The 25,997-nt window shown below is 41.7% G+C and overlaps 1 protein-coding gene across 1 annotated transcript in view; it reads left to right on the top strand.

Annotated features, from left to right (window-relative positions):
• Positions 1-25,997, top strand: part of anapc1 (anaphase promoting complex subunit 1) — a 252,373-nt gene that overhangs the window by 42,061 nt on the left and 184,315 nt on the right. The window contains exons 11-18 of the mRNA XM_084321811.1: positions 3,219-3,437; positions 4,503-4,598; positions 5,330-5,420; positions 7,593-7,658; positions 16,821-16,955; positions 18,231-18,380; positions 20,839-20,899; positions 21,470-21,476. Of these exons, the coding sequence (XP_084177937.1) occupies positions 3,219-3,437; positions 4,503-4,598; positions 5,330-5,420; positions 7,593-7,658; positions 16,821-16,955; positions 18,231-18,380; positions 20,839-20,899; positions 21,470-21,476 (825 nt within the window). The remainder of the gene's footprint in view (positions 1-3,218; positions 3,438-4,502; positions 4,599-5,329; positions 5,421-7,592; positions 7,659-16,820; positions 16,956-18,230; positions 18,381-20,838; positions 20,900-21,469; positions 21,477-25,997) is intronic.

Raw genomic sequence — 25,997 nt, 5'->3', positions numbered from 1 at the left:
TACAAACAACATGGATCAGGAGCGTGTACAAACAACATGGATCAGGCAGGAGCGTATACAAACAACATGGATCAGGAGCGTGTACAAACAACATGGATCAGGAGCGTGTACAAACAACATGGATCAGGAGCGTATACAAACAACATGGATCAGGAGCGTGTACAAACAACATGGATCAGGAGCGTGTACAAACAACATGGATCAGGAGCGTGTACAAACAACATGGATCAGCAGCGTGTACAAACAACATGGATCAGGAGCGTGTACAAACAACATGGATCAGGAGCGTGTACAAACAACATGGATCAGGAGCGTGTACAAACAACATGGATCAGGAGCGTGTACAAACAACATGGATCAGGAGCGTGTACAAACAACATGGATCAGGAGCGTGTACAAACAACATGGATCAGGCAGGAGCGTGTACAAATAACATGGATCAGGAGCGTGTACAAACAACATGGATCAGGAGCGTGTACAAACAACATGGATCAGGAGCGTGTACAAACAACATGGATCAGGCAGGAGCGTGTACAAACAACATGGATCAGGAGCGTGTACAAATAACATGGATCAGGAGCGTGTACAAACAACATGGATCAGGCAGGAGCGTGTACAAACAACATGGATCAGGAGCGTGTACAAACAACATGGATCAGCAGCGTGTACAAACAACATGGATCAGGAGCGTGTACAAACAACATGGATCAGGAGCGTGTACAAACAACATGGATCAGGGCCCCGTTCCCCGTACCTGGCTAACTGAGTTAGCCGGATAATTCTCAGCATAGCTTGACTTAAGCCGGACCTTTCCGTTCCCCGAAGTCGGATTTTCTAAATCACCATGGTAACAGATCAGAAAGTTTGAACCTGGTCCGGAGCAGGGTTAAGTTCAGTTAGCTGGATGAACCATGGCCACGCCCTCGCAAAGAAATGCCAGCTCGCTTCCTGAAATATTTCTCACAGTCTAGATCCCATTATACCATTCTAAATTATGTTTTTGTGCTTAAAATTTGCCTATAGATTATGCATTTAACTTGTCGGCGAGGCTATTGAGCCGTACTGCATTGTACCCATTCTGCAATCTGTTAATAAAGTTTTAAATCAATCAATCAATCAATGCCGTTAGAAAATCAGGATTTCTGCGATCGACACCTGCTGTCTTTTCAGCTGAAGCGGCCGCGCGCAATTATCCTGAGTCTCAAGTCTGGTTCAAATGAACGAGACTGAATCAGCGTTCGAGGAACAGGAAAATCCCGGATTCAAACATCGGGTTAATTGAATCTGGATAATGGGACTCTTGATCGAACCAGGTACGGGGAATAGGGCCCAGGCAGGAGCGTGTACAAACAACATGGATCAGGAGCGTGTACAAACAACATGGATCAGGAGCGTGTACAAACAACATGGATCAGGAGCGTGTACAAACAACATGGATCAGGCAGGAGCGTGTACAAACAACATGGATCAGGAGCGTGTACAAACAACATGGATCAGGCAGGAGCGTGTACAAACAACATGGATCAGGAGCGTGTACAAACAACATGGATCAGGAGCGTGTACAAACAACATGGATCAGGAGCGTGTACAAACAACATGGATCAGGAGCGTGTACAAACAACATGGATCAGGAGCGTGTACAAACAACATGGATCAGAAGCGTGTACAAACAACATGGATCAGGAGCGTGTACAAACAACATGGATCAGGAGCGTGTACAAACAACATGGATCAGGAGCGTGTACAAACAACATGGATCAGTCAGGAGCGTGTACAAACAACATGGATCAGGGTTCGCACAAGGTCCTTGAAGTGCTTAAAGTGCTTGATTTTTTACCAAAAAAAGTCAAGGCCTGGAATTCCTTAAACAGCCAATTCTTTTTAACAAGGTGCTTAAAAAGTCCTTGAAATTCTAATCAACCATTCGCATTGAAAGTTTTGTTCATCCATGATAACATTTTTCTGAATCAAGAAATCGATTTTTTTTTATTGTCGGGAATTGGTTTTAAGCCATACATATTGTATCCGATTTTCTTTTCAATAAAAAACTGCATTTAAAAGTGAATTGTATCCTTTTAAATGACCTTTTAACCCATTCTCCGCCACCACTTTGATTCGTCCTAAACCATCCTCTGACAGCTCTATTTGTCTATGGAGATGTTCACCTTCTTTGCAGGGCTATAACTTTTTTAATTGTATTGCTAAATTGACATTCAACATCAATTATCTATCGTTCAGGATGTAGAAATGTTTTACTTTTTCATTCACACATTCATACTAAAATACTGTCTAGAGTATAAATATGTTTTTATCGTTTTCTGCTGTATTTCATAGAACGTGAGATATAGCCATTTATGCATATATTAGATCATCAAATGCAGTTTGATAGCGATTGACGCCAGATAAAAAATTTCAACTATACATGATCCTAGACATTATGACTTATCATCTGATGTTGACCGGAGGGGGGGGGTCGTTTATAATGCAATGACCGACGTTAAATGATTCATGTTGTATGGGTGATATATAGATTAGAGCAGTTTGTACAGTATGGTTAATAATAATCAAAAACGCTGAAACTCACCGCAGCTTCCTCTTACCGTTGGGTGATCAGCGTGGAGCAAAAAGATCGCTATTATGGGATGTTGATCTAGATTAACCATTTTCCGGGTTGTATAATACTATATACGTCCAAATAACGTTGTTTATTGAGTTATGGCAACGGATCGATTATCCAGTGTGTCGAGATGGAGTCCCGGGAGGGATCGCGAGTGGCGGACGGAATAGGGGGGACACAAAGCACTTCCGGCCCCCACTTCCGGTTTGGCACCTCGCCGATCGGCCGCGCTGGAGAGTTGAGCGGAGTCCTACAGCACCAGTCATGGCTCCGTGGGTGAAATATGAATACCATGACAGAAATTTGAAATATTGATCTCAATGACGGCGTAATCCGTCATTGGCAGATTAAGCATGGCGAGGAATGACGTCTGAATCCGTCATTGGCGAAAGATGGGTTAAAATGGAAAATAGTGCTTAGAAAAGTACTTCAAGTATTTCATTTTGCATTGTCTGTGGGAACCCTGATGGATTGTGCTGAGAAAGGACTCTACCAATCGACAACTGCACTGGTACGTAGGAAATAGGGCGAGGGTTATGAAAACGTAAACTTTTAAGTAAATCTTTTTGAATCATCACTTTTTCTTCAACTTCCCCCCCAGCCGGTCCCACTCCCCAGGCCTGGCAGCCCCGTCCTTCTCCGGTGCGTCTCGCTTCAACGTGTCCTTCCACACCCCGTCCCCCAGGGGGCACCACAGCCTGCTGCCCTCTCCCGGCAGCGCCGCCAATGAGTCTGTGCTGGTACCGGAGATGGAGCCCATTGGGCCAGACCTCTGCATGGAACAGCTCTGGAGTGAGACCGCCACCGGTGGCTCACACAGGTCGGAAAGGATTACGTTTTGTAGTAGGATACCTTTCACTACCACACTACAGGAGGTTAACCCTTTCACTACCACACTACAGGAGGTTAACCCTTTCACTACCACACTACATAAGGTTAACCCTTTCACTACCACACTACATAAGGTTAACCTTTTCACTACCACACTACAGGAGGTTAACCTTTTTACTACCACACTACAGGAGGTTAGCCCTTTCACTACCACACTACAGAAGGTTAACCCTTTTACTACCACACTACAGAAGGTTAACCTTTCACTACCACACTTCAGGAGGTTAGCCCTTTCACTACCACACTACAGAAGGTTAACCCTTTCACTACCACACTACAGAAGGTTAACCCTTTCACCACCACACTACAGAAGGTTAACCTTTCACTACCACACTACAGACAATTAACCCTTTCACTACCACACTACAGATGGTTAAACTTTCACTACCACACTACAGACGGTCACTACCACACTACAGACGGTTAGACGGTTAACCATCTGTAGTGTGGTAGTGAAAGGGTTAACCTTCTGTATTGTCGCAGTGAAAGGGTTAACCATTTGATAGTGTGGTAGTGAAAGGGTTAAAGCGGTAGTTCTCATCCTTTTTGCCCCCAAGGCCCATGTGTCTAAGGAAATATCCCAGGGTCCCCTACAGGAGACCCGATCACCTGTCTGCCTGTTATCATCGCGGCTCTGTACACACTCCAGAGAAATAGATTCTAATGAAACATATTTCATTCAGGGTCATTCACTATCGTTCAATATAATTCACTATTGTTCACTTTCATTTACTATCATTCACTATCATTCACTTTCATTCACTATAATTTTGTATAATACATTATTCATTATCATTCACTATCATTCACTGTCAATCAGTATTCACTTTCAATCGCTATCATTCATTTTCATTCGCTATCATTCACTATCATTCAATTTAGTTTACTATCATTTACTATCATTCGCATGGCTGCCACACAGTGTTGATTTCACATACTTTATACAGTACAGTCTATTTTCATGTATATCATTTCTGTTAAACTGTTCATCTAGGGAGATGAGCAGCCAGGCATCCAAAGTATTTCTGACTTCTGACTTGTGTGAGAACCACTATCTCTGTTTCCTGGTGGAGTCGCACCAACAACTGAGGTACACACACTTTATTCTTCTCTCTTTCTCTGTCTCCCTTTCTCTCTCTCTCTATCTCTGTCTCCCTTTCTCTCTCTCTTTCTGTCTTTCTCTATCTCTGTCTCCCTTTCTCTCTCTCTTTCTGTCTTTCTCTATCTCTGTCTCCCTTTCTCTCTCTCTTTCTCTATCTCTCTTTCTCTTTCTCCATCTCTCTCTTTCTGTCTCCCTTTCTCTTTATTTGTCTCTCTTTCTCTCTCTCCCTGTCTTTCTCCCTTTCCTTGTTTCTTTATTTCTCCCTTTCCTTCTTTCTTTCTTTCTTTCTTTCTTTCTTTCTTTCTTTCTTTCTTTCTTTCTTTCTTTCTTTCGTTCTTTCGTTCTTTCGTTCTTTCGTTCTTTCGTTCTTTCGTTCTTTCGTTCTTTCGTTCTTTCGTTCTTTCGTTCGTTCGTTCGTTCGTTCGTTCGTTCGTTCGTTCGTTCGTTCGTTCGTTCGTTCGTTCGTTCGTTCTTTCTTTCTTTCTTTCTTTGTCTCTCTCTCTTTCTCTATCTCTCCCCCTCTCTTTGTCTGTCTGTCTGTCTGTCTGTCTGTCTGTCTGTGTCTGTCTCTAATTTATTTCTCTTATTTGTCTCTTTCTCCCTCTTTCTCTGTCTCTCTCTCTTTCTGTCTGTCTGTCTCTCTCTCTTCCTCTCTCTTTCTCTTTCCTGTTTCCCTCATTTTACTGGCTTGTTGACTTGTGCTCGTACTTTTTCCACAGATGTGTAAAGTTTATTGAGAGCAATGATACCTCTCAGCTCATCTTTGCATCTGTTGCTACCATTCCTGCTAAAGATGCAGCGCCTTTGAAGGTAAATGAAAACCAATAGATGACCTAATTTACCTGTCATTACGTGAGAGCGTACAGTAGTAGAGCCCCTAGAGAACATCACTACTCGCTCATTCCTGGTCCAATTCATGAGGTCTTTGTGGGAATTGACCTGATGATGAAGACATGGTGTCTAGGATAATTATCCGTTAACATTTTCCCACTGGTTAGAAACCAGTATGTATTTTTCTACCAGACTTACATTTCACACGCTTCTTAAGACGTCGTTGAGTAGCTATCTTTAGAACATAAATCCTTACACAATGCGGTACTGTAATCTAGATGCCAATTAAAATAATTATCATCTACTATAATGCATCAACTGCTTAGGGATAAAGCAATTTTGGGACATAGAAATGTAGGGTTTGTGCAATAATATTTAATGATTATCTTTTATCTTCTTCATTTGGACCCCGCAAATATATTATCTCGGCTTCTCTGTTACCAGCAAGGTCTCCCCTACATTTACAGTACAATGAGATTATCAGATAGCCGGCCTGCCAACATACCAGGATGGCTTTGCGTGTCCTGGTGGCAGATAACAGAACAGCACTTCCACAAGAAATTATATTAACTCATTGACCGCCGGGGATTAGACGGGGCCCTGTTCTAGCACTGCCACGCTTTAAAAGATAGGAGTGCGTCACCTTGTTTGTAGAGCTATAACTATATTCTATAATATTATAGCTATGGATACAATTAGGGCTGACCCCTTAGTCGAATAGTCGACTAATCGATCGAAAGGAGCCGTAGTCGACTGCCAACCTCTTAGTCGAATACAAAAAAAAAATATATATATATATACCGGTATATATTTTTTTATTAATATATTTTTTTTATTATTTCCAAAAGAAAAGAGGCCTAGAAGCGTGGCCTTCCGTTCACTCCTTCAGACATTAAGCACTCCCACAGCTCAAATGGAATGATAAAAAAAAAAAAAAGTATACCAGTACTTTTAAAGAAATATATATATTTTTTTCCCATAGTCGACTATCGGCTAATTTCGGCCAATCATAGTCGACTATCCAAATCCTTAGTCGGGGACAGCCCTAGATACAATACTATGGCCCATTTGACATCACCTATCTATCGTTCAACATGTGAAAAATAATACATTTTTCCATCCATTCGTTCCTGTGTTATACCGTGGTGAATAAGTATCGTTATAGCTTGGTCTGGGGTAATTCCCGAAAGGCTGAGTAATAGGCTTATACGTCAATTCTACTATATACGTTGCCATTTCTTGCCTGTACATGCTATAATTCCCAAATCAAATCTATATTATAGGTATTATGTTTCATCATGAATGCATGGGGGGGGGGGGGGGGGGGGGGGCGTGTTTTTTGATGCTGTGATCGCCACCAACGGCATACGTTGTGGAGTAACGTTACACACATATGTTGCGATCGGGGTGAAGACATGGTTGGATCAACGCAGGATTGATATCATATAGCCCTTACCTTCACTAGGATGTACCCCAAAAAGAATATTCCAATTATCTGATCGTGAGTCACAGTATTGGTGTCGATCGTGTCGCCAACATAATCCACCACACATCATGCATCGGGAGCATTTGACGCGACTCAATCTGATCGTTATAACCGCTCCATTCGCCCGACAAAGAAAAGTGAGCCCGGTGACATTTGACAGTTGCACAGGCCAAGATACAAGGTTTCAAAAGGGTGCTCGATACCGCCGTCTAGCTGGATGCGGCCGGTATTGCACTTTGGCGATCTCAGACTAATTCCCTATGGTAACACAGAGGTCCCCGGATGAATAATGAATACAAATATCGGAAAAAAGGAAAAACTATCAAATTACGTATATATATAATATATACATGGTTGGGGTTCAATGGTTGTCGGCCAAACACGTACATAAACGTTGTTGGTGGGGATTGAGTTAACCCTTTCACTGCCACACTACCAAAACGGTTAACTTTCACTGCGACAATACACAGAAGGTTAACCCTTTACTATCACACAACCGACGGCGACCATCGGTTGTGTGATAGTAAAGGGTTAACCTTCTGTCGTGTGGCAGTGAAAGGGTTAAGATCAACACAAGAGCACAGCGCGAGCGCCACCTATTGCCGCCGGTAGAATAGAGCTAGGAACATTTTGCTCCATCTGTACTAACTCTCCGTTTCCCTCAGGACATCGATGCTATGTTGGTCCTGGAGGTCAATGGAAGTCTGGCTCTCTACACAGGAGTCACCAGGGTAAGCTGCTATGAAGGCCACCTGAACAGAGATACGTTAACAATATATTGAAAAGATCCCTTCCAGATGTATTGTAAACCCTTAACACACTCAGTGCCGGGCCGTGTCTTCCTTTTTACCCTGTTGAATGCCACCATCCACGGGCAATGTTAACGTTAATATCGCCTAATCTATGTTTTAAATTATGGCTATGTGTCTAATCTGCCCGTCGCTTATCAAATACTCATTTTCCAGTCAACATTGGCAAGGCAGATTGTATTTTTATCGCTTCATTTCCATTTGATAGCATTTTGAAAATCACCCGTTTTCCGGGGAAAAACAACCCATGCCTATGATAATCGCCTTTTACTGGAATATTCCAGAACGTTGTCATTTGTCTGCCTATTTATGAATCGTTTTCAAATAAACGCTAGATGATCGATAGTATATGTGTGCGCACGCACGTGCCGTGCGCTGATAATCGCTGTACTTATTTCCTCATGGCTTTTACAGTCAAAACAGCCATATCACATATCACATAAACGCTTATATATCAGTGAAAACGAGTCTGATTATCCTAACACTGATAACATAGATTCCTTACCTGAGGTCAGATGGTATCCAAATGGTTTATTCCAATTTCCGATCGCCATTCGAAAAAATCGATAAATGTATTGATCCATCGTGTGTGTACAGTATAACACATGATCCGCGTGGCTCAGAGGCTCCAGAATGAACTCTGGTAGACCCCGGCTGCATCAGTGAGAAGTAAAATGTGGAATCAGAAATCCGTTCTCCCATTCACTTTCATTGAGTCCATTCCAAAAGGGTGATTTACCATCTGGGAGACGATAGGGGGCGCTTTTTTCACATCTGAGTGCCGGCGGTCCCTGGATCTCCAACGGTAGGCTCGCGTGATGCAATATGATTTCAGATCGCTAATAATTTTTTTTTAAACCCCGAGAATACTCTGGGCGTGGCATTCAACGGTCGGGTCGTAAACCCGAGAAAAGCCGTGAGTGGCACTCAAAGTGTTAACACATTGAGTGCCACGTCCCTTCCGGGAAGTGCATCTGGCCTTGCCGTCAATTAACCCCATGTAAACGTGCACCTTGTTTATAGAGCTAAACCTATATTTTATATTATAGCTATGGGTCTAATAACGCCGTAGATTGTCAGTGAGTTGCTTCCAGTCAACGTGCAAAAAACTGATTTTTAATATGAATATAGTTTGGGTGCTTCTGAGTAATTCCAGGAAAAAGACGCGAAAACAGCGTTTTTGTGTAATTCAATAAACACGTTGTCATTTTTTGCCTGATTATCGAATCTTCCTGAAATCAACGCTAGATTATCATTATTATCCTTCCTTGTGCATACATGAAATGGGCCCTGGAGCGCGGTGCTCCCCCCCTCCCCTCCTGCACCCAACGGTAAACAGCCACACACATAAAACACAGATAGCTTCAATCGTGGTCGAAAGAAATATCAGATCAACGCAAGATTGGATATATAGAGTCCTTACCTGGTCTCTGATGTAATGCAAAAGAAATAATCCAATTATCTGATCGCCATTCCAGTTATCCACAGCGATCCTGTCTCCGACGTTATTGGGCATTGCACATGAACGGGCGGGCGGGGTCAGTTGTCCAAGCCATCCCTACAAGTGCGTGTTTTGCCGGAGTGTTTAGGACCCGCCCCCACGCCACAGCTCGGTAGAGAAAAGAAACGACACCGTTTCTAATGGAGTGCAATAGCGTCCGAAGGCGTTAGAGGGTGGTATAAGACCGTCTGCCAGCTCAGACACATTCAGAACAGTATGCACAAGGTGCCCCGCTGAATTATGAATGGCAATAGCGATTCAAAGAAATACAGTGAGAAAAACGTAGTTCTACGTTTCCGGCACTCAACCGTCGGGTGACAGAAACGTAGTTCAACGTGAACGGCACCCAATGTGTTAACACAATCTCTGCCACGCAGTTTGAGCATCTTATAGTCTTATTTGCCAGCGCTGTAAGCCTATGGAGTCGCTCACCTTCTTTGCAGGGCTATAACTTTTTAAATATTATAGCTATATCGACATTACTATGGCCCATTCAACATCAGGTATCTATCGTTCCGGATGTGGGAATGTTATATTTTTCCATTCATACATTGTCGTGTTAATACCGTCGTGAATATAAGTATGTTTTTAGAGTGGTATGCAGTAATTCCTAGAACGCGAGTTATAGGCCCCGATGCATATTATACATAATCGATTGGCGTTTCGTCCCTATACATGCTACATTTAAAAATTCAAATGCATATGATCGGTATACATTATGCTCCATCATGCGTCGTTTATGATTCCTTGATTGTCAGTAACGGCTTTCTTTAGTATGACATCATACGTTGATCAGATGGATTGCAATGAAATAAATGGACAATCGAGCTGGAATTAACGTTAGATTCCTCTTACCTGTGGCCGATGAGTCTGGAGAAAAAATATTCCAATTATTTGATTTCCATCTGCTAGATCCGTTTTCCGTTTGTACGACGCAATAAACGCCGAAAGCATATTGATTCTTGCGTCTCGAAAGCGATCCAATGCACTAGAGTGTTCGTCTGGATCCACATAACAAGAGAGCTCTGCCCGGAACATATTCACCGATGCACATAGCGCCCCATCCTGTTTAGAGTGGGTGCAACATCGCCCGAAATCCACCAGGTGGCGGTATTGAGCCGTGGCAATATCAGACAGAGTTCAGAGTCTCCCAGAGCCTTGCTGGATGAATTATGAATGGCAATAGCTAATAAAGGAAATAACGATCATAAAAACGAGTAAACTAGTTCTTGGTGCAGAAGCAGTTAACACTTTCACTGCCACACACGAGATATCTCGGGTTTCCGATAGATTTCTCGGATTTTTTTTTAAGCGATCTGAAATCATATTGCATCACGCGAGCCTACCCGAGTATACCCGAGCACCGCCAGCGATCAGATGTGGAAAAAAGCGCCCCCTATCGTCTCCCAGATGACATAAGGGATTTTAGAATGGACTCAATGAAAATGGATGTGGAAAAAAATCCTGTACTCCACATTTTCCAGTCCACTGATGCAGCCGGGGTTACCACAGTTCATTCTGGAGCCTCTCAGCCCCGCGGAATCATGTACTGTGCTGTACACACGATTTTTTCGAATGGTGATCAGGAATTGGAATATACCAGTTGGATACCATCTGATGTCAGGTAAGGAATCTATGTTATCAGTGTTAGGATAATCAGACTAATTTTGATTAGATATAGGCTGTTTTGTGAAATGGGCTCTTTCGGTTTCACTGTAAAAGTCCAAGAGGAAATTAACACGGCGATTATCCGTGCGCGGCTCAAATGTGCTTGCGTGCACGTATAATATTGATCATCTAGCGTTTATTTGAAAACGATTCATAAATAGGCCGACGAATATCAACGTTCTGGAATATTCCAGTAAAAGACGATTATCATAGAATGGTCTAGAATGAACTGTTTTTTTTACCTCAAAACGGATGCTTTTCAAAATGCTCTCAAACGGTAATGAAGCGATAAAAAACCAATCTGCCTTGACAGCACTGACTGGAAAAGGATTCTTTGATAAGCGACAGGCAGATTAGACACATAGCCATAATTTAAAACATAGATTAGGCGATATTAAGCGTAACATTGGCGCCGATGGTGGCATTGAAGCGATACCTCTGGCGCCACCTCGTGGCATTCAAAGTGTTAATAGACACATGGTCCACTCTGAAGAGTCACTTTGGAAGCTAATAAAATACCTTCCTGTAGGAACGTTCCCCCAGATGCCCCTTGTTGCAATAATAGCCTCCAGAAATGGATGCCCTCTCAGTCAGACACCTGAAGAACAATAACTACATTAGCTGCTGCCAAATGATCTCCTCAAGAGAACCCTGAAAACAAACCTCATCCAAAGGACCATAATTCCTTTGCTCGCATAACACATGAGACGATACGTGACCTTTGAATAAACGTCACGATGAGAATGTCGCATGAATTAGGTCATGTGAAATTTGCCATTACTGTTTTTTATTCATTTTCAATTACCTAGTATCCATTTGTTGGACAGACTGAGTTGACGTTATTTTCTGATTTCAAAATAAACCCACAGACAGTAACACCTTCCGTAAATTTTTTATCCATTGATCGACTGATCAATGTAGCTGCAGCCTTGCATCGTGCAAACATACTGTTGCTGGTCTGGACTGCTCCTTTCTAGTCGAGCTTTAAAATCCGAAATATTGCCAAATCCTCTGCCATCGTTGTGGAACATGTCGTGTCGTCTCTAGAGCCTCTCCTTAACGCAAAGTAAAATCTACTCTAGAAGTGAAAGTGAAACTTAAGCTACTCTGTAATAATAATAATAATAATGCACTTTATTTGTATAGCACCTTTCATACAGAAACTGCAGCTCAATGTGCTTTTATCTTGTATCTTGTTCACAACAGAAAAAAGACAGGCATAAAATGAGCACATAAAGTGTCGCTCACCTTCTTTGCAGGGCTATAACTTTTTAAATATTATAGCTATATCGACATTACTATGGCCCATTCAACATCAGGTATCTATCGTTCCGGATGTGGGAATGTTATATTTTTCCATTCATACATTGTCGTGTTAATACCGTCGTGAATATAAGTATGTTTTTAGAGTGGTATGCAGTAATTCCTAGAACGCGAGTTATAGGCCCCGATGCATATTATACATAATCGATTGGCGTTTCGTCCCTATACATGCTACATTTAAAAATTCAAATGCATATGATCGGTATACATTATGCTCCATCATGCGTCGTTTATGATTCCTTGATTGTCAGTAACGGCTTTCTTTAGTATGACATCATACGTTGATCAGATGGATTGCAATGAAATAAATGGACAATCGAGCTGGAATTAACGTTAGATTCCTCTTACCTGTGGCCGATGAGTCTGGAGAAAAAATATTCCAATTATTTGATTTCCATCTGCTAGATCCGTTTTCCGTTTGTACGACGCAATAAACGCCGAAAGCATATTGATTCTTGCGTCTCGAAAGCGATCCAATGCACTAGAGTGTTCGTCTGGATCCACATAACAAGAGAGCTCTGCCCGGAACATATTCACCGATGCACATAGCGCCCCATCCTGTTTAGAGTGGGTGCAACATCGCCCGAAATCCACCAGGTGGCGGTATTGAGCCGTGGCAATATCAGACAGAGTTCAGAGTCTCCCAGAGCCTTGCTGGATGAATTATGAATGGCAATAGCTAATAAAGGAAATAACGATCATAAAAACGAGTAAACTAGTTCTTGGTGCAGAAGCAGTTAACACTTTCACTGCCACACACGAGATATCTCGGGTTTCCGATAGATTTCTCGGATTTTTTTTTAAGCGATCTGAAATCATATTGCATCACGCGAGCCTACCCGAGTATACCCGAGCACCGCCAGCGATCAGATGTGGAAAAAAGCGCCCCCTATCGTCTCCCAGATGACATAAGGGATTTTAGAATGGACTCAATGAAAATGGATGTGGAAAAAAATCCTGTACTCCACATTTTCCAGTCCACTGATGCAGCCGGGGTTACCACAGTTCATTCTGGAGCCTCTCAGCCCCGCGGAATCATGTACTGTGCTGTACACACGATTTTTTCGAATGGTGATCAGGAATTGGAATATACCAGTTGGATACCATCTGATGTCAGGTAAGGAATCTATGTTATCAGTGTTAGGATAATCAGACTAATTTTGATTAGATATAGGCTGTTTTGTGAAATGGGCTCTTTCGGTTTCACTGTAAAAGTCCAAGAGGAAATTAACACGGCGATTATCCGTGCGCGGCTCAAATGTGCTTGCGTGCACGTATAATATTGATCATCTAGCGTTTATTTGAAAACGATTCATAAATAGGCCGACGAATATCAACGTTCTGGAATATTCCAGTAAAAGACGATTATCATAGAATGGTCTAGAATGAACTGTTTTTTTTACCTCAAAACGGATGCTTTTCAAAATGCTCTCAAACGGTAATGAAGCGATAAAAAACCAATCTGCCTTGACAGCACTGACTGGAAAAGGATTCTTTGATAAGCGACAGGCAGATTAGACACATAGCCATAATTTAAAACATAGATTAGGCGATATTAAGCGTAACATTGGCGCCGATGGTGGCATTGAAGCGATACCTCTGGCGCCACCTCGTGGCATTCAAAGTGTTAATAGACACATGGTCCACTCTGAAGAGTCACTTTGGAAGCTAATAAAATACCTTCCTGTAGGAACGTTCCCCCAGATGCCCCTTGTTGCAATAATAGCCTCCAGAAATGGATGCCCTCTCAGTCAGACACCTGAAGAACAATAACTACATTAGCTGCTGCCAAATGATCTCCTCAAGAGAACCCTGAAAACAAACCTCATCCAAAGGACCATAATTCCTTTGCTCGCATAACACATGAGACGATACGTGACCTTTGAATAAACGTCACGATGAGAATGTCGCATGAATTAGGTCATGTGAAATTTGCCATTACTGTTTTTTATTCATTTTCAATTACCTAGTATCCATTTGTTGGACAGACTGAGTTGACGTTATTTTCTGATTTCAAAATAAACCCACAGACCGTAACACCTTCCGTAAATTTTTTATCCATTGATCGACTGATCAATGTAGCTGCAGCCTTGCATCGTGCAAACATACTGTTGCTGGTCTGGACTGCTCCTTTCTAGTCGAGCTTTAAAATCCGAAATATTGCCAAATCCTCTGCCATCGTTGTGGAACATGTCGTGTCGTCTCTAGAGCCTCTCCTTAACGCAAAGTAAAATCTACTCTAGAAGTGAAAGTGAAACTTAAGCTACTCTGTAATAATAATAATAATAATGCACTTTATTTGTATAGCACCTTTCATACAGAAACTGCAGCTCAATGTGCTTTTATCTTGTATCTTGTTCACAACAGAAAAAAGACAGGCATAAAATGAGCACATAAAGTGTCGCTCACCTTCTTTGCAGGGCTATAACTTTTTAAATATTATAGCTATATCGACATTACTATGGCCCATTCAACATCAGGTATCTATCGTTCCGGATGTGGGAATGTTATATTTTTCCATTCATACATTGTCGTGTTAATACCGTCGTGAATATAAGTATGTTTTTAGAGTGGTATGCAGTAATTCCTAGAACGCGAGTTATAGGCCCCGATGCATATTATACATAATCGATTGGCGTTTCGTCCCTATACATGCTACATTTAAAAATTCAAATGCATATGATCGGTATACATTATGCTCCATCATGCGTCGTTTATGATTCCTTGATTGTCAGTAACGGCTTTCTTTAGTATGACATCATACGTTGATCAGATGGATTGCAATGAAATAAATGGACAATCGAGCTGGAATTAACGTTAGATTCCTCTTACCTGTGGCCGATGAGTCTGGAGAAAAAATATTCCAATTATTTGATTTCCATCTGCTAGATCCGTTTTCCGTTTGTACGACGCAATAAACGCCGAAAGCATATTGATTCTTGCGTCTCGAAAGCGATCCAATGCACTAGAGTGTTCGTCTGGATCCACATAACAAGAGAGCTCTGCCCGGAACATATTCACCGATGCACATAGCGCCCCATCCTGTTTAGAGTGGGTGCAACATCGCCCGAAATCCACCAGGTGGCGGTATTGAGCCGTGGCAATATCAGACAGAGTTCAGAGTCTCCCAGAGCCTTGCTGGATGAATTATGAATGGCAATAGCTAATAAAGGAAATAACGATCATAAAAACGAGTAAACTAGTTCTTGGTGCAGAAGCAGTTAACACTTTCACTGCCACACACGAGATATCTCGGGTTTCCGATAGATTTCTCGGATTTTTTTTTAAGCGATCTGAAATCATATTGCATCACGCGAGCCTACCCGAGTATACCCGAACAGAAAAAAGACAGGCATAAAATGAGCACATAAAGTGTAGACATATAAAATCACAGTTTTTCACATTAGGATCTAACATCCCAACAGGCCACCTTGTTTATGGTTTGATTCAGTTTTAAATAGACAATAATAAAAATACTAAGATAAAATAGACAGAGTAAAATAGTGCAATAGTGCAGTGTAATAAAATAGCAGAATAGAATACATAAATTTTTTTTTTTTTACAGTGCAATAAAATAGTTCTGGATTACTGTTCAACAGTTCAAAGTCGTCTTTACCTTCTCTGTTTGGTATCCACAGTTTAAAACCTGACAGTCTTCCCTCCGGTTTGATACCCACTTTGACCCTTCGAACCTCCCACTCAGGGCAAACCTCCCTCTCAGGGTGCAGTTCCCTCTCTCAGGGTGCAGTTCCCTCTCTCAGGGTGCAGTTCTAGGCCTGGGTCCTACACACTGTACTGCGACTCTATAAAATAGTTTGGCCGTCCGCGCAGATACTTTCAGTTTGTAATGTTGTCTGACTAAGTATTGATGGCATAATTAGTATTTTATAAATTAAAGTTATTTTATTTTATGAATGTGGGCACTGATATGTGAACATTAACTAAATGGGTGTTATTTCTATATAAAAAAAAATACAAAACATACACCGGTGGGGGAGTTGGGAAAGTAATGTACTTGGTGGAACACTGAGTAACACTGGCTACCGTGGCCTAATGATATATAACACCAGTGCCCCTGCTTGTAGTCAATGGTTGTTTCAGCTCTTAATGTGACATAACCGCTATTCAATTTGATTCCAATTTGTTCTTCAGTTTCCCCTTCCCCCCCAACCTCCCCCCCCCCCCCCCACCCACCCATGTAACCTGTCAATCAATCAAGTTTATTTATGTAGCACATTTTGTACAGAGATAGCAATGCATTGAGCTTTACAAACATATACTTTGATCATGACAGCAGTAGACATTTTGTTGGGGAGTAGCAGACCATTCCATTATCAAAATAAGGTATTAGGAAAATTGCTTAAAAATCACTTATAATACATATAAACATTAAATCAAAAGATGGTGCATATAGGAAGTCAATACCAAGGCCTTTAAACCCTGGGTGGACACATTGTGATTTCACCCCCAGCTCTCTCTGTATTAAACCCTGGGTTCATACGTGGTGATTTCACCCCCAGCTCTCTGCACTCTCTTTCTGTTTTGAAGCCACTCGGTGAATATAATGAATGGTATTGTTCTCCTGCCCCCAGGTGAGTAAAGTGTTTGTCCCCAGCCTGCTGTCTCCCAGCTTCAGCCAGTCCAACCAGACCCCGTACCGCAGCACTCCAGTGGACGACGTCAGCGCGGCCACCGCCGCCAGCAGGCACATCCGCAGGCTGGACGAGGTGCGTCCCTCACCTGGTCAAAAGGACCTCTTTGTCATTCACAGCTATGCAATTCACACGTCTCTTCTAATTCAGATTCAGAATGATTCAGTTTGTCTCTTTGCACGATTAGAAGCCGTGAATTAATCTGTGTGCTCCAGCTCTCTTTGTCCTCTTGACGTTTGCTGTCCTCTTGACGTTTGCTGTCCTCTTGACTAGGGATGTCCCGATCCGATCACGTGATCGGGATCGGGGCCGATCACGTGATTTTCCGAAGATCGGGATCTGCAATTTTTTTTTTTTACTTTATTTTTTTTATTCAACAAACATGACCATGTTCACGTCTTAAAACTCATACTGAGGCCTTAGTGTTGGTTTTAAATTGCATATCATCATTCATTTATTTATTGTCACACAGAGCAGAAGAATTTTGCCAAAACAAACCAATAGTATCCAGCTGCAGAACGGCAGACCAGCCACACTCTCAGACCCAAACGCATTTCCTTTGATTTAATTATACATCAAATGATTTATGTCAAGGATTGCAATGCCTCGCTTGAATGAAGTTAACTTTTCACCTGGATAACGTCAACATTCAGGGTGAATGTAATGTGAGAAATTGGGATTAAAAAAAAATATTATTATTATTTTTTTATCGGATCGGGAAATATCGGTATCGGTAGATACTCAAAATCACATGATCGGGATCGGATCGGGAGCAAAAAAACGTGATCGGGACATCCCTACTCTTGACGTTTGCTGTCCTCTTGACGTTTGCTGTCCTCTTGACGTTTGCTGTCCTCTTGACGTTTGCTGTCCTCATGACGTTTGCTGTCCTCTTGACGTTTGCTGTCCTCTTGATGTTTGCTGTCCTCTTGACGTTTGCTGTCCTCTTGATGTTTGCTGTCCTCTTGACGTTTGCTGTCCTCATGACGTTTGCTGTCCTCTTGACGTTTGCTGTCCTCTTGATGTTTGCTGTCCTCTTGACGTTTGCTGTCCTCTTGATGTTTGCTGTCCTCTTGACGTTTGCCGTCCTTAAGCTGAGAAGCACCTGATTTAGCTATATTTTTGAAAGTGACAGAAATTCAATGCCTTCCCTCTTAGTGTCGTTTTGTACTTTTTTATAAATTTGTCGTCCCTCCAGATTTAATGAATTATCTCACTCAGTTCATTGATATGTCTGTGTTGTTTTCACAGTTGTGTAAACCTTTCCCCTTTTATCTAGAATATTATTAATAATACTATGAAGTATTAAACAATAGGCTCTTATTTTCTCTCTCTCCCCCTCTCCTTTAGGCTGCCATGCCCTCTCCGTTGTCTGAAGTGAGGGCTCCCAACACCAAGCACTATGACACTTCCTGGTTGGACGACTACACCTTCCACGTTCAAGAGGCCACGCCTTACATCCACGCGCTCCGAGACCCTGTCTGCAACCGGGTCACACTGGTGTGTGTTTGGGACCTTAATGTTTTTAATGTCCTGTGAGGTCCAAATGTTCCCACAAGAATAGAAGATGCTAAGAAATGGTCAAGGGCAAGGACTATTTTCAGGATCTTGTTAACCTCTTAATTTAACAGGCGCCCCCAAAAGTGGCAATATTTTAACTTGAGGACTGCATACTTCTTTTGCAAACCAAAATACTATACTTTATACTTATAGCACATGTATGATACAATAAAGATAATTAACTTTTAGTGCTAATGAAATAGAGTAACATAGGTCTGAACTTAAGTTGTAGAAAAACTCACGTTTTTCTGTAATAATAATAATAAACTTTATTTGTATAGCACTTTTCATACAGAGGTTGCAGTTCAAAGTGCTTCAAAGTGCTTAGTAGTTAGTAGTCCAGAAGTAGTATTTCCAAAGAAATTGGTATGGCTGAGAAAACACCCTGGGCCCATAGACTGAAGTCTTGTGTAGTACATGTCCAAATGTAATACAAATCCGTTCAGAAATGAGTGATTAGGAGCGATTTTGGTAGAAAGTGAGAAAAAAAAGGCTTCAGAAAACCATTTCCTCATTGACTCCAATGCATTCCGTGGACATTTTGGGGCGGCGTGGCTCAGGGGTAGAGCGGGGCGTCCAATGATCGAAGGGTTGGTGGTTCGAATCCCGCTCAAGCCCATGTCCATCCCATTGCCGTTGTGTCCTTGGGCAAGACACTTAACCTACTTGCCTCGTATGAATGTGTATGCATGTGAATGAATGTTGGTGGTGGTCGGAGGGGCCGTAGGCGTTGATTATTCGCCACGCTTCCGTGAGTTTGCCTCAGGGCAGCTCTGGCTGCAATTGTAGCTTACCACCACCAGTATGACTGTGTATGAACGAATAATGGACTCTGTGAAGCGCTCTGAGTCAGAGCAACAGTCAGTCAGAGAAGAGCGCTATATAAATCCAATCCATTATTATTATTATTATTTTGACTTTTCACCTAGATCCCTCATTCTCTCATTCCCACGTGGGGTATCATTGGAAAGCCAGACTCATTGGTTACAACCCTGTCCAATAGTTTTCGAGATCGCCAAATGATTGACGGAGGTAGAGCCTTGGGATTCGGAAACTATTAAAAGTCTGCCGTGTACTTCGCCGCATGCCTCGCATATCGGCATGTAACTCGAGAACCGCTGAACGGATTTTGTCGCCTGACAATCGACAGGCAACAAATAGGGCTTTAATTCAATCTATATATTGTATTAAAAAATATGCACACCCGAGCCGTAGAGGTCGCCAACGTGGCGTGTTGCGCCGGTGGGCAAATCGTCCTCAAGAGGGCCCGCGGCCGGGCCGTTGCACATTAAGAGGTTAAAGGAACACGCCAGCATTATGGGAAATGTGCTTACCGTCTTCTCCAGAGTCAGATAAGAGGATAGATACCAATTTGTTTGTCAGTATGTTGTTTGTCAGCTGAAGCAGACTGTGTTTGGGATTGTAACAATGTAGCAGGTGTGGTGTGTGTGTTTATTTTAGTTTAGTGTGTGTGTACAGTACGTCTCTCTCCATCTGTGTGTTTGTGTGTGACTCAGGCTAGGCCTGGAATTCCTTCAAAACAGCCAATTTTCTTTTCACCCAGGTGCAACCATTTGCATTGAAAGTTTTGTTCATCCATGATAAAATTGTTCTGTTTTTCTTTATTTAAAGTGTAACTAATTTTGGGAAATTGGTTTTACTATTTATTTCACTATTTGGGCACTTTTACACAATTCCTGTGAGTCTATGGAACACCTCTGTAATTTTTTTTTTTTATTCATCGTTTTGTATTTCTAATCAAGTACTCAAAAACAGCATTTTTCTACCTCAAGATCATTTTGAGGCTGGGCTCCAACCACTGTAACCCTAACCCTAACCCTGCCACATCAACTGCCACATTATTATGCATGTAATAACATCACAGATCAGCACATAATAATAATAATAATAATTTTCTATAAACGGCATTTAACAGTGAATTGTATCCTTTTAAATGCCCTTTTAAAATGAAAAATAGTGCTTGGAAAAGTATTTGAAAGACCTTGAATTTCATTTCGCAAAGTCTGTGGGAACCCTGGCTGACTGACTTGATTGATTGAGTAAGTGAGTGAATTATTTTTCTTTTACAGAAAGGTCAGATTTATTTACATTATAGTATATTTCTGGGGCTTTTATTCTAAAACTGGACTTTGTTTTTTGATAGTGGGCGTCTCTGTCCTAGTGGCCTTAAAGTTCAACTTGAAGTTGGAAGTTGAGTGTACTGTATATATGTGTTTGTCGAATGTATCTCCTTATGTCATGCAGTTTTCAGCAACATAAACACTGTTATTCAGTATGTTCTCAGATGCCTGTGTTTGCTTGAACCTTGGAATCTATATTTAATTGAATTGGAATAAATGTTTTCTCTCTCTCGCTCTCTCTTCCCCTTGTCGTTCAGGAGCTGAGCAACGGAACGATGTTACGGATAACCATCCCTGAAATTGCTACCTCGGAATTAGGTGAGGCTAACGCTACCTGACCACAGCTAAATAGCATGACTACAGATGGTCTGTCTGATTGGAATAGACAGACAGGAAGACACACACACACACACACACACACACACACACACACACACACACACACACACACACACACACACACACACACACACACACACACACACACACACACACACACACACATGTCCACACATAGTTGCAATCAGGCAAAGGACATAAACATGATTTAATATAGATGCAGATATCCTATACCCAGTATCGGGCCCACACTAGGGAATCTCGTTCTCGATTCATAGACATATGCAATCTCATTTTTAAATGACGACGATTCTGATGTATTTGCATTTGCGTCAAAATCGGTTGTATTAAAACACTCGCTCCTCCTATTCCCCATACATTCACGTCACACTGCATTCATGTGTTGACTTATTTGCTTCGGAACAATCCCAGTTGCGATATCAATCACACGTACACGATGTAAAGCAAAACACGCTATTCATTTAACATTCAATATATTTTCTTAATTTTGTGTTGACTTGTCGCCAGATTCCTGTTTTTGGGTTCCAGATGAGAGGTAGGAGCTGGACAACACAACGGCTCCATAGCCTGAAGTCTTATAGTCATACAAAGTTTATAAAAATCCCACAGAAGATTTGTTTTGTATAAACGTTTTTGTAATGTGTGTACCGGTAAAAACAGCGTGATTATCCAAAATGGCCGTCCACTTAATAACATTCTGACGCTAGAGTCGGGACAAAGGTCAGAACCGAAAGTGGTCATTTGACGGAGCGCTTGTCAAATGACGCACTGAGCTGACTGACGAGAGCAAAGTGCCGCAACGCACGCGCATCCCGCGCACAGGTGTAAGAGAGGAAAAGAGACTTGAGTGATTTTGTATGTTTGTATGACTTTTAAGTTTAAGTCAAGCACTTTGATATATGTTATATTGTCTGTTTAAGAAAGAGTGCAATAAATGTTTTTATTGAAAAAATAAGAATCGTGATCTCAATTCTTAGGGAGAAAAATCGTGACTCTCATTTTAGCAAGAATCGTGCAGCCCTAGCCCACAATCTACTGCATCACGTCTGATCCAGCAACCATCCATTACCAAGTTGTCCTAAAGCGTTGTCCCACAACTAACTAACAGCAGCGCTGGTTGAGAAGAGGGAACTTGTGTCCAGAATGGATGTAATTCAGCTGGATGTTGATGCTTAACCCCTTAAGCCTGAGCGGTCCGGTACAAAATGTATATCACGTCACAGGGCCGGACTGGGGAAATAATTCATACCGGGAGATATAGCGCGAAATATAGCCCCAATCAGGCCACTTTTACAAAGACTTAATTTCCTGCATTCTGGTGAATTTTAGTGCATGTGAATCACAAACTAATGAGCCAACAATTGCTTAGTTAGTACAATGTACTGTTATGGACCTCAAATAAAACTGTTGTGGCACTAGCAATGCTACTCTCTCCACCTTCAAAAAGAAAAAAGCAAGAGCACAACATATTTTTCTATTTACTATTATAATACAGTTAACCACTCTCTCCTGTAAGGGCCTTTCTTTTTCTTTGTTTTATCCCTCTCTCCTCCACCCTTTCTTTTTCTTCCACTGTCCATCTTGACATCAACGTTAATTGACTTTCGCTCTACTGTATCTCTCCCGAGTCCCTCACAACCCCCTCCAATGTACAGTAAAAATGACCAAGTATGGTCTTGTCAATATTCCAATGTACAGTGTTGCTTGTACAGTTGTACAGTGTCCCCCACCCACCCCTCCTACCCAACCTCCCCCCCACCCACCCAACCACCTCCAATGTACAGTACCCCCCACCTACCCAACCTCTTCCAATGTACAGTTTCTACGTCAAATGTATATACTTCTTTTCTGGACTCTTTTCGTATCACAAACAGTACTGTATTTGCAAATCTGGTATGTCATAAATGTATAGATGTAGCAGTACTGTCTATCTGTATGTCATATATGTTACGATGAATAAAAAATGGGGGACCCTGATGTAAACAAGACGAAAGTCTTTCTCTGGTCTGCATCCCCTTAACAATTGTATGCATTGAGCTGTACTGTACTGTACCCATTCTGCAATCTGTTAATAAAGTTTTCAATCAATCAATCAATCAATCAACCTGGCTCATTGCCTGGCTGTTATTCTGCATCTGAGTGCCGTCTGCCATTCCATTCGCCGCCTCCGCTGTCAATCAGTTGTATCGCCTGGTCCCGCCTCCACCAATCACAAGCGGCAGCACGGCTCCATTGTGATCCGCGTGAGGGAGAGAGTCAGATAGTTCTCCAACTCTGCCGCAGACAGTGAAATCCTGGTTATTCCCCACCCACCTAGGTTATCTAACTATCGCGCCGCGCCGCCGCCACAACTAGAAACAATGGCCTGGCAAAAAATAATAATAATAATAATTTTTTTTTTTTTTTTTTTTTTTATATATATATTTTTTTTTATCTGTGCAGGCCAGGCCACCGGGAAAACTCCCGGTGCTCCCGATGGCCAGTCCGGGCCTGTCACGTCATAAATAGACCAATACAGTCTGTATTAATTTACGTTGCATGTTTTTCCCAAATGTAGCCAAGCGTAAAGACCCTAACCCTATCAAAACAGCAGTCAAAGTGTATATTTTCAGCACTACATTTGTTTACCAACATCCCAGGGGAAACCGGATGAATTGGATGCAAGGAAATAACGCGTCATGAAAACATTGTAGTCCTAAGACAGAGGAGACCCAGGGCTTTCAATGGACATAGAAATTTCATAAAACTACACTGCCCACCTCACACCAGCCTCTGTGAAAGCTGCTAAAAATATTCTTTGTGAAAAATGCTACGTTATTTTTGTGATTATATCTCACAGGTCAAACAAACCTGAACGTTATTGCATTCTTTACCTTTCTGTGAACGTCTAGAAAAAACCCTGTCTCTATCTGATGAAAAATGGCAGAGCTATGTACATTGTAAAAAAGTAACTGTACTCACAGTAGATTTCATTCATGGTATTTGCTGCCCTGTTACGGGCGTCTGGTGGTACTAAATCTGCCATTGGAAATAGGAGATTTGGCCCGATCCATAGATGTATGACTTGGCCATAATAAGGTAATTTATAGGCCTGCTATTGTATATTCTATATTCATATTTCAAATTGCATGTGTCCGGATGGCAAAATTCAGTACTGCATCTACAAAACCCCCTGTAAATCATCTGCCCTTTATTCATTTGCTTAGATTTGTTGGACACTTGATCTTAACACTTTGAATGCCGCCGACGACTATTCTCGTTTTATCAGACCCCCCCGTTGAGTGCCGACGACGAGAAATGCATTTTTTTTTTTAATAGCGATCTGAATTCATATTTCATCAACCGAGTCTCCCGTTGGTACAGCAGCCCCTGTAGGAGCTCAGATGGGAAAACACCGCCCCCTATCGTCTATCCCTGTGTAACTGCAGGTCAGTCGATTATACTACTGGATCCCTGTGGGATCTGTAGAGGTGGAGCCAACTGGCTCCATTATGCTTGCGATGGATCTGATGATGAGGGATCTGATCGCGAGACGGAAAGCAGCCTGGAATATATATTTACAGCAGCCAATAATCAATCAATAAACGCGATCGATATTTGGAATGGCGATCAGGAATTGGAATAATCTTTTTGGAGAACATCTGATCTAAGGTAAGGAGTCTATGTTACCAGTCTTAGGGTAATCGGAGCTGTATTCACTGAGATAACAGCGTGTCCCTGTGTGTGTGTGTGTGTGTGATCTTGAGGAAACGAGAGAATAGATTTTTCAGCCCGCCTCTATAGCGTGCATAAGTACACATATACTATCGATAATCTAGCGTTTATTTGAAAACGATTCATAAATAACGTGTCTAGTGTATTTGAGAATATTCCAATAAATGCCATTTATGGGGGGAATCTTTCAATTTTCCCAAAATTTTCGAGAGAACGATAGCTTTTCGAAATGCTATAAAAAGGATATGAACCGATTAAAAAACAATCCGTTTCGACAATGTTGACTGCAAACAAGTCAATGATAAGCGACGGGCAGATTAGACACATAGCCATAATTTAAAACATAGATTATGCGTTTTTAACGCTAACATTGAAGTGGATGATGGCATTCAACGGGGTAAAAAGGTAAACAAGGTCGGCACTGATAGTGTTAAAAGGTGTTGAATGAGCTCAGTTTTTCACGCCTGGTCAATGTTAGTTAGCATGGTATTATTCACCGTCATAGATGGACATTTTCTTTTTACATAATAATTTATATTCTCCTTTGGTTCATTACAATTTACTCAAGCATAGCAACAGACACAATATTTCTGACACTGGGAATACATTCCCTGAGGTCCATAGATGTCCCTAGATACCAAGAACATGCAAATGTACCTTGTAGAAGTGGAGCAATCTTCCATTTACTTGGGTATGTACTTTTAGGTGAATTTTCTGAAAATATTACTAGGGCTTAAGAGGTTAACCAGATGTACAATTTAGCTCCCACAGATGATCCACCTCCACATGCTGTATGTAATGCAGCACACTGGCTCTCTATTCGCCTCTAATCAGTTGTAGATGTGGTTCTAATGAAAGCTGGAAGCGATCTCTTGTTCCTCAGTCCACAGCTGATTGTCTTGTTGTGTGGCCTCGTTGCCAACCTTCTAGTGTCTCCCTGCATGCGTGAGATCTTAGGTTGCCTCGTGTTGCTGTCCATTATTAGGTCATTGATCCCATAGACAAGGTATTCTGTCTCTAATGAAACAGCATTTATCCACCTCTTCCTTGACCTTTTCCAGTCCTTCCGTCCAATTAAGACAGCAGGGTGGAGTTGATTAGAAATCTGATTGGCCCAAGCGTTGACATGACACGTGAACACTAATTACTGACTGTTTTTTTTTCTGTTTTTTTTCTTTCTTGTGGAACAGGAGATCACAATGGTTTTCAAGCAGGCATGGGTTATCGTAATTTGAGGAATCATTAGATATATCCCACTTTTAATCAAATCAGAATGAGAATCATCAGAAATATCTTTATTGTTAAGTAGCTTGTACATGCAAGGATCATTTGGTGCATCAAC

This window comes from Notolepis coatsorum (genome assembly GCF_963971535.1).
Source record: "Notolepis coatsorum genome assembly, chromosome: 9".
NCBI classification, from domain to species: Eukaryota; Metazoa; Chordata; class Actinopteri; order Aulopiformes; family Paralepididae; genus Notolepis; species Notolepis coatsorum.
Note: the sequence above shows the minus strand (reverse complement) of the source record. Positions and strands in the feature narration are given on the sequence as shown.